Source organism: Alligator sinensis, unplaced genomic scaffold (genome assembly GCF_000455745.1).
Source record: "Alligator sinensis unplaced genomic scaffold, ASM45574v1 scaffold787_1, whole genome shotgun sequence".
Classification (NCBI taxonomy): Eukaryota; Metazoa; Chordata; order Crocodylia; family Alligatoridae; genus Alligator; species Alligator sinensis.
In genome coordinates this window covers 815,550-825,692 of record NW_005841911.1, presented here as the reverse complement: position 1 = coordinate 825,692, position 10,143 = coordinate 815,550, and the positions used below count along the sequence as shown (strand labels likewise).

Below are 10,143 nucleotides of genomic sequence, written 5' to 3'. Positions count from 1 at the left end.
TCCCTTCAGCTTCCCTTCAGAGTCTCAATGGAGAGCTCTGAATAGCACACTCTGCCCTCTACTCCATTCTCCCCCCTCACCTTTACCCCCACCCTCCACCTCTATGACAGGTCCCTCTACTCATATTCCAGAATTAGATTTCCAGGCTCATCTAATTGCCATGCAGCTGAAAGGGGTTCAATTTCTGACTCAGAGAGATCTGGATCAGTATCTTTCTTAGAAAACTGGGAGCAAAATAGGGAAGAAAAGAAAAGACCAGGAAATCAACATGTGCTGTTTTCCCCGGATGAGCATATACCCACACTTTTTTTTTTCCAACTACTGTACTATATTTAAATTGGTCTAATAAAAGATATCAGATTCACCCAAAGAAGCTTGTATACCTACAAATGTCATTTTTCTTCAGGAGATGCAGTGAGAAAGATTGTAGCCCATTATTGAGATAGAGAAGCCAATGATAAAATAAGAAGGGTGAAATTAGCAAGAAATAAAATTTTAAAAAAAGGAAAAAACCCAGAAGGTAAGTTTCTGCTTATGTATACAGGATACTGTTGGTCAAGCTTGTAAGGCCCTATGCTTAACTCTGATGGTATTTTGATAGCAGTACAGACTATAGTGTGGTAAGTCTTGAGCACTACATTTGACCAACTCCAAAATACCACGGACCAGTCAAGATATTGATGGGCAGAACCCTATTACTTCTGGTCAAACTCAGAACCCAGAAAAGGAGAAAGAAGGACTGTGTTTAACAGAGATGCTGTCACCCCCGTCATTTCCTGTAGGATAAAAAAAACAGTGAATGGAGGGTAATGTGAATGTGAACACTGGCCTGGTGTGTAGGAGCAAGAAGGGGAACACATGGAACTTTTGGCAAGGGATAGACTGGGGGACAAGGAAGCAAGGCACATAAAGCCCTGCACAGGGAGTAAAGGTGAGTATGGAAGGAAAGATTGGTAGACAGAAACTTCTTCATGTTGGAACCTAGGATTTGAGGGGATGAATGACTATTGAAAAGCCTTTCCTCCTTTTTCACTGTTTTCCAAAATAGAAAAGTAAGAGGCAAGGGCAGTGATAATGCTTATGCCTTTCTGACTCAAGAGGTTTTATCTCATGGGCTAGATTAACCTCCTTGTAGATAATTCTGTCTTGCAGAGGAGTTATGCTATTAGAAAACCAATGCTTTATATGGAACCAGGCAGGTTTAAAATGAATATCAGAAATAAAAAAATATCGCCACTTAAACCTTAGACCAGTGTGAAAAAAAAGATAGTTCTGCTGGCTGATGTGTAGCCCGTAGGCTAATTATCATGTTAAATAAAGGAAACACAGTCTGCTGTACCATACTTTGCATTCAAACAGGTGAACCTCAAAAACATAATGACATTTACATCCTAAATACATTTAAGAGGTAATCTCTTTGATTTAAATGTCCATGTCCTGGCCTTTGAAACATGGAAAATTTGGGGGCAAAGGAATGGTGTATATTGTGTTTTGAGATCTGCTAAACTAGTCTTGTCCAACATGTGGCCCGTGGGCCACCATGCAGCCCTCAAAGCTGTTTTCTGAGGCCCAAGGTGCTGCAATGGGAAACGAAAGTAAACACTGTACTTTCGTTTCGGGGTGGGGGGAGGGGGGGATGTGATACCGCTTCCTGTGAGGTCTTTGAATATGGCTCGCCGGCCCACTGGGTGATAAAACGTTCATGATCTGGCCCCACATTCAAAAAGGTTGAGCACCCCTGCACTAGACCATTGGTAGCAGGCTTCCCCAAGTGCTACTATGTCCTGAGGCCAACTCTGGATGGTCAAGGCATGCTTCTAGGAAAATGCCATTGTGATGGATCTATAGATTTAGCATAAAAAGAGTAGGAAAATGTATTTCTTCTTACCTGAAAAAGTCCTTTATTTGAGTCTTAGTGTCCTTGGATGTAGTATTGTTTGAAAACAGGAAGATGATTTAAAATGGGGATGAAACCACATATCAATGGGATTGCTGTTTATATACTGTATGATTTTAGAAAGTTGAATTAAATTATTTTGACTGTTGAAACATTCTCAAATTAAGGGAAATTCAGGATAGATATGGACATTCCCTTGCAGCTAGAGTCAGGCTGGTCTTGTCTCTTTAACCTGAAAGCAAGTTGAAGTACCCATTGTAACAGGTCTATGAGCCTTAATACTCAAAGGAAAATTTTCAGTCAAGTACATATAATTTTTTTCTATTTATCTTTGTTCAGTGAGTTATCTTTTAATTTACCTAAATATTCAAGGCTTTTTGAAAGCATGACCATATTACATTTATAGACTCTCTTCTACTTTTTGTCTGGGTTTTAAGCATTTTTAAATAACTATAGTAGATTGAAGACACGGCATTATCTGAGACAGCCATGCTATCATGTACCATGACCTTTTGTATGTTTTAATGTGACCTGTAATTGTTATTTTCAACTTATCTAGTAGTGGATAACTGATATTCAGTGCCTAGGACTATCTACATATGCATAAGCTTGCCCACCTTTCAAATTTCCTTTATAGTTCCTATTTTTTTGTATTAAATTCAATGTTCCTACAAGCACTATGCAAGGTCTCTTAGTTTTTTTCCCACATATAATGGGCTTTTTGTTCCAATGTCATTGTTAGTGCTTTACAGAAGGTCACAAAGGAACGTGGAATTGTCATCACCCGTTCAACATATCCATCCAGTGGAAGATGGACTGGACACTGGCTTGGTGATAATACTGCAGCTTGGGATCAACTTTATAAATCTGTTATTGGTATGTGAAATCAGCCGTCTTTATAGTCAATTTATGCTTTATAACAACTTTACTCTTTGACACTTAGGTCTTTTATTTGTATCCTCTGACATCCCTAAACCAATGATAATGGATGCCAGGAAGGGTGTAACAGAGGATGGATAACTCTAGACATGCCTTATTCATATATTCTCCCTCAACAGCATCTAGTACTGTCACTTACAGTGATGGGATAGTGGGCTAGATAGACCATTGGAGTGATCCACTATGGTGCATCATATGTTTTTACCTGCTTCTATTAGAGTAGAAGAAATGTAACTTGAAGCAAAATAAGGATTTAGCAGTCAGACTTTAATCCTATTCTTGACCCATACTCCATATTGCTGAACTTGCTAAATAGATAGTAGACTTGATAGGGGTACTCCCAACTCCCACCAAAGTCATCTCTGATTCTTCTCTACTCTCTGCTCACTAGTCTGCTTCACTGCTTCAGAGAAGACAGCTTGCAGCAATGCTTGCAGGGAGGGAAGAATTGTACTCTGTAGAAACTATTTAAACACATTTAAAATGCCAAAGAAAATACCAATCAATAAAGATGCATTGTATTTTCTTTGCAGGTATGTTGGATTTTAGCCTCTTTGGAATATCCTATGTAAGTCAGTATTATTAATACGTATTTTAAACATTTTTACTCATTTGTAATAATCTGCACTGTTCAAATTGAATTTGTTTTACACTTTCAGACTGGAGCAGATATCTGTGGGTTCTTCCAGGATACAGAGTATCAAATGTGTGCCCGCTGGATGCAGCTGGGAGCCTTTTATCCATTTTCTAGAAATCACAATACTAAAGGAACAATGGTAGGTCATAAGCTGTTTTTTATTTGTTCTGCACCTACAATGTGCTTGGGGCTGCAAAGATCATGAGTAGTCCTGCTGTGAGTAAAGAAAACAGTGGTAGAGTAGAAGGGCCACATTGGGCCCCATTGGGTTTAAGCTCTCTAAAATACAACTGCTTATTTTAGAATTAGTGCTCTTGGGGTGCCCTAGATGTAAGTGGGTATTCCAGGAGTGTATCCTGCTAACTTCAAGTTGTCAGTTGGATTTGAACCACTTTCTTTGAAAATGAGTAAAGTTTTGAAAGTGTTGAGGGTGAAATCCTTGCACTACTGAAGTCAGCGGGAGCTTTGCCATTGGTTTCAGCAGAGTAAGGATTTTTTTCCAGAGTTGTGCAAGACCATTGACTCAGACCAGGAATTCAGTCAAATGTACCTTAATTTCCAATGTGCTAAGCAACAGTAATTAACATAACATACACTTCCAGGTTCATGCAATCAGCATTGGATACCAGATTTGGTGATCTATGTTTATTAGCACTTGCTGGCTGTTTTTCATCACAAAATGATGTCTGGGAAGATGACGGCACATTTCTGATGTGGCCACTATTCTGCTTTGGGTTTCTACAGACCTATGTGAATATACATGAAGTTGTCAGATGCATCATTTGGTTGGAGTAAGATTTAGTTGTGGAAAACTAAATCTATTTGAATGCAAACTTTTAAAAAATTCAGACTGCAAACTAGTTCTTACACAACACATTTGATATGTCTTTCAAGAGAGCTTAGAGGTACTGGCAGTGGAAATCTCCTAGTTAGCCTAGTTTTCTGTCTGTCTCCTGCTCATGACCTAGCAAAAATAAATGTATTGGTATTTAATATAATATGCTGGTAATTAATGTTAGATATACTGGGGTGCCTCTAGGAGGGAGTCAATAAGACATAATGTTAATTACAAGCAAGGCTTACTTCATCAGGGCTAGCAAGAAGCAGTGCAAATGAAGATCTGTTGTACCAGCTAAAGCAACAGCATTTGGGAAAGATTTCATCCCCTGGGAATTATATATAATATTTGTAATGCCACCATTCAGAGGGAGGTATGGTATTATCTTTATGCTGTAGGTACAGCCCTATGGGAGGTGCAGAGGTACCTAATGGATGTCACCATTCTCCTGGCTCCCTAAAGAGATGATATTCTAAGTTAAACCATATACTGGTGTATACCATCATATTCTGAAACTGAAATCCAGCTCATCCTTCTCCCTCCCCCCTCCCATGTATACCTTAAAAAAAAATCTTCTACACCTACAATGCTAAAAGAAATGTTCTCTTTTCTTTTGTCATGGACACTTAAGGCAGCAAGATTGACTGTAGTATTCTTATCCCTTAATTGTTCATAATTAGAGGGCAAATCAGAAAATGAAACAGTGTAATATGATTCTTGAGGGAGTATGCAAAATTACAGTGTTTTGCTTATATTGCTTCTATCGGATACTGTCTTTCTTTAAAGAATAAAAGGAAAATTATTGTCTAGATATAGGACAGTGCTAGCTGAGGAGTGTATTGTGGAGAGCTGTAAAAGAAGATAACTGAGAAAATAAAAAAAAAATAGAAACAGCACTTATGTTCTAGTTAGAGCTTCAAGTCTAGCAGAGTAGAGCTATTTATATGGCATATATCTAATGGATTAAAGTCTCCTTTTAAAAACAGTGTGCTTTATCTTGCAGTAGCACACCTTTCGATTGGATTTTTAAAGCCTTTAAAAATGCAGATGCAGGGTTATCATGTTGCTTCCAGTCTTACCCAATTTGCCAAGGTATTGTTCAATACATTTAATAAAGATTGAAAGTGCTCCCTGACATCACTCATTAGTACTTCTTTTTCTTTTTGAAAGTCCTGAGTGCTGCCCTGAAGGAAAGAAGGATAATAAATTATGTACAACAAAATGTGTCACATATTCAGTGGAGTTTGCATTAAAATCTTTCTCCCTCTCCTAGTATTTTCCATAGGTTTTTCTCACCTTTCCCCTTTATGAGTTTCCTTGCTTAGAGCTCATAGTGACACCTACTGCTATTTACTGTCACTTTGTCCTTCGGGGAGAGAGAAACTCTGCAGTTTTGTGTGAAAAAGAGTTTTCAATGTAAAGGTCTATAGAGATCATCTCATCTAGGAATAATTATCAGTGTTGGTGAAGTCACATATGTACTCTCTCAATATCATTATTGCTATATATATTCAATAATTGCTGCTACTGTTACACCGAATGTGGCTCCCACTGCATCTGCTACATCTACCAATGTAGACTTACAGGCACATTAACAGTTGCCTTGAGCCATTTATATTTTCTGTTCTTGAAAAGAGAAAATAGTTTGAATAAAAACAACCTCCTTGTCTTTTTTAGAGGCAAGATCCTGCTGCCTTTGATGAAGCATTTCAAAATATTTCCAGGAATGTACTCAATACAAGATACACATTGTTACCCTATCTCTACACATTAATGTATGGAGCCCATGCCCATGGTAGCACTGTAGTTCGTCCTATTCTCCATGAGTAAGTATGAGTGTTTTCCTCAGTTGGACATTATTTTAAACAAAAAATCATGAGTATTCCAAGATTGCCCTAATCAGTGTTTTTTTGTTTTTTTTTTAAGGAATAGTTCCTCTAGATTGTAGAGATTATTCTTTATACATGTGCAAAAAAACAGATATAAGAACTATTTGATGCTAAATCCCACCTCCCATACCTATCGATAGCACTGACTCGAAGGAGTTGCCATCCTCTGTAAAACTGTATATTTGTATCTGTTGGCTCATTTACATGTCACCATATGGCAACATTGGTATGGTATCATGCTTTAGTACTTCCTTTTGCTGCTACATTTCCACAGAGACGAGGGTACTTCCTATACCAGGGGAATGTGGCGCTACAGCGACATAGCTGATGATCATGTGTAGACTCACATGATCGCTATGTCACCATAGCATGTCATACAGTGACATAGTACATTGCTGTGTCGCCATAAGGCGATGTGTAGACATGCCCTACATGTATGCATGTAAAAAAAAGTTTTCTATTTCCATCTTTGCTGAGTCAGTGATTTGCTTGATTTTGATGGGGGTTGTTCTCCCTTTTTAGTCCCTAGTTGTATATACCTCCATCAGAGAGGTGGAAAGCAAGAGAAAATTCTACCAGAAGTCTGTAAATCTGACACAAACTATGTCTGTCCATATAGTGTGTTTAAGACAATGATTTATCTAATTCTTTATTTTCTGATTGTTTAGCAATTGCATGTCAAGGTTTCACAAATTTCTAGTAATTTGGATGCCTTGGTTTTGGGTGCCTACACTGACACACTTAGAAACCCTTAAAAAAGCTTGATTTTAAAAGGGTGTACTCTCTGAAAATTGGGCCCCTTTAAGGTTTCAAACATTAGAATTTAAGTTGGATATATACAAGCAACAAATTACTCCGAATTAAAAGGGATCAAGGGTAACCATCAGTGATGGCATCTACACATGTGGTTTATTGAGAAGTAGAATAATTAAATACAGAGTAAAACATCACCATCTACAAATGAAATGGTAATAGGTCCCAATAAACCAATTAACACTGTCAGGGACAGTAGTAACTTATGGCAGAGTAATTAACTGCAATTAAATGCACTTGTAGATGCTAACTGTGGGCCTAAATTGTGCCCGGTCAGCCCAGCCAGCACCTAGCCACATGACTCTGCACTTTCATCCCTAGCCAGCCCCTCTGCTGTCCAATGCCACCTCCCAGCGATCGGGACAGATCAGGGTAGAAGTGGCCCTGGCATAAACTGCTTTGCCTTGGGCCGTAGGTGATGCATGGGGGAGGGAACATGGCCCCCTGACAAGGCCGCCACCAGTGGCAGTGCCTATGGGAACTCACCATCTCTGCTCCTGCTGCCATCACTGACACCAGTCCCTGCGGGAGCTCACCAGCTCCACTCCTGCTGCTGATGCCAGCAGGAGTGCCTGTAGGGGCTCACTAGCTCCAGGCTCACAGTTGATGGTGGCGCCTGCAGGAGCTCACCAGCTCCAGCCCTGCTGCTGACGCTGGCAGCGGCGCCTGTGCGTGCCCCCACCCCCAGACTCAGGAGCCACCAGTCACCCATGCCCTGGGTTTATATGTAGATGCTGTGCCAAGGAGTAGTTTACTCCAGCTCAAACTGCCTCAGAGTGTATTGCTTCAAATGAATTGCATGTGTATATGCACCCAATGTGACTCTTTTTGCCCTACAATAAATAGAAGCTAAATTTCAGTTTTATCCAGGGAGTAAGTTTAGGCATACAGTCAGTTACCACTGAATAAGTCCACACCCCCATTTAGCTTTCAGTGATTTGTTCAAATGTCCATACCCTCTTTGTTGACACTGTTGAACTGATTGAAATTGTCAGATAGGTAGGCTGAAACTCTAAGTTTACATATGCAAACTAACCTCCTGGAAGCAGCGTAGTCCAGTGTCCACGTAGGGATTTAGAATGGCTTAGACTGGTCACTGCCATGCTTGAAAATCTTGGCACCAATCATTAAAAACGATAATTAAATACCAATTCAGTACTGGAAAGAGAACTGGACTAGAAGGGGGTCCACCATATTTTCCCTTCCTCCTCTTAACTTGTTTCATTTTTTTTCCAGTAAAGGAAAACACAGTAGGGAGAATTAAAAACAAAACCGAAAGAAGCAAAGGCAAAAACGGTGAAATGTAATATTAAGTTTTCATTTCTAAATGGTTTACAGAGGGTTGATAAATGATTTAATAGATGTTAAGAGTAATTTTATAGGTTATAAGCAGGGATCTTGGTTTTATCTGATAAAAAAAATCCCAATTTTTCAGATAGAAAAAAGTAACCCCAAATCCTCATTTTTTTCTGTGATTCAAATGAAACACCACACACACACACACACACACACACACACACACACTATATATATATAGTGGTGGTATTTCATTTTAATCACAGAAAAAATGTGGATTTTGGGTTACTTTATTCAATTAAAAAATGGGGATTTTTTTTTTTTTTATCAGAGAAAACCAGCATCTCTGGTTATCAGTACAACAACAGAAGGTATTCTGGATTATTATCAACCATAGTTATAAATAACTACAGACTAGTTGGATACCACAAAAAGATATTAATCATTTAGAAATGGAAACTAAGTATTAAGGGCCAGGGCAGACTATTAAGCACCCAAGTGTGATCCTATTCTACCCTGCTAAGGTCCCTGAATAACCATTAATGAATCTATTTTTGTTACATGTTGTTATCTTAGCCTTAAAGCTAAATTCTAAAAAAGCAGTGAGGAGGGACGCACTCATTAAGTTTTTCAGGGACTCAAGCAGGATGGAATAGAATGACATTTAGGTGCCTAAATAAAATAAAGTGCCTAACAGATGGGGTAGAGATGGCCCTAAGCATACATGAAAAGCAACAGATGAACTCCAGACTTGCAGACTGATGCAGAGTCAATCCTGATGGTACCATTTCAGTAGTGGTCCCCTGCTCTAAAATACATGATCTAGATCAATGATTGTCAGTCAAAGTGCCACAGCACCTTGAGTTGCTGCAAAATCCTTTGAAGTGTGCCACAGGGTATGAGAAGATAAGGAGTTGTGAGGACATTTGCATAGGCTCCGGCTGCTCCCTGCCTGGCAACTCCCTGCCCCCCACAGTCCCTCTGCAAGTAGGTAAGCAGATGCTTGTCCCAGGTCATGTCTATAAGAGACACGTTACTGCACAGTAGACCAGTCCCATGGCAGCAGGGGGCCATGGGATGGGAAGCCTTGGTCCCCAGTCCTGGTACTGCTCAGCTCCCGGATCCTCGCAGGATCTGGGAGCTGATTAGCACCAGGACTGGGGAGCTTTCTGCTTCCTGTACTGGCTCTCAGTTCCCAGCATGGAGCTGGAAGCTTCAGAGAGTGAGCAGGGGCTGGGAACTCAGCTCCCACTCGCTCTCAAAAGCAGCTCTGTGTGGCATAAAGCTGGAAACTCCAGCTCCCGCTCACTCTCTGGAGTTCCCAGCTCTGCACTGCACAGAGCTGCTCCCGGGGAGGGAGTGGGGCAGGGGGTGGCTAGGAACCCAAACAGGGCAGCTGTTGGTGAGCCTGAGTTTGCTGGGGAGGACTGGCAGGCAGCTGGTCCACACCTGGGACAGCTCCCAGCAAACTCATGCCAGGCAGGAAAGCCCCACCTGTTAGGGAGCTCGCTGGCAGCTATGTGTCCAGATGGTCATGGGGCCAGAAGAGTTCTTCTGGCTGCAGTGGCAGCTGTCTTCCAGCCCCATGCACGTCAGGTACCATCCCAATGTACATGGGGTTGAAAGACAGCTGTCGCTGCAGCTAGCAGAGCTCTTCTGGCCCTGTGCACATCAGAACTAGCCTGGAGCTCCACCTGGTTGCTGCAGGAGGGGCAGAGCAGGACTTGCTCCCAACAGGGTGCATATGTAGATGTACTCCCAGGAAAGGCTTATTGAGCAGTATTTTACTGCACAGTAAGCCTAACGTGCATACATGTAGATACATCCCAGGATG

General features: G+C 40.7%; 1 protein-coding gene across 2 annotated transcripts in view; it reads left to right on the top strand.

The window, feature by feature from the left end:
* Positions 1 to 10,143, top strand: part of LOC102369367 (maltase-glucoamylase, intestinal) — a 162,435-nt gene that overhangs the window by 123,324 nt on the left and 28,968 nt on the right. For both annotated transcript variants that reach the window (XM_025198043.1, XM_025198042.1), the window contains 4 exons: positions 2,640 to 2,773; positions 3,370 to 3,404; positions 3,496 to 3,612; positions 5,989 to 6,137. In XM_025198043.1, coding sequence (XP_025053828.1) covers positions 2,640 to 2,773; positions 3,370 to 3,404; positions 3,496 to 3,612; positions 5,989 to 6,137 — 435 coding nt within the window. The remainder of the gene's footprint in view (positions 1 to 2,639; positions 2,774 to 3,369; positions 3,405 to 3,495; positions 3,613 to 5,988; positions 6,138 to 10,143) is intronic.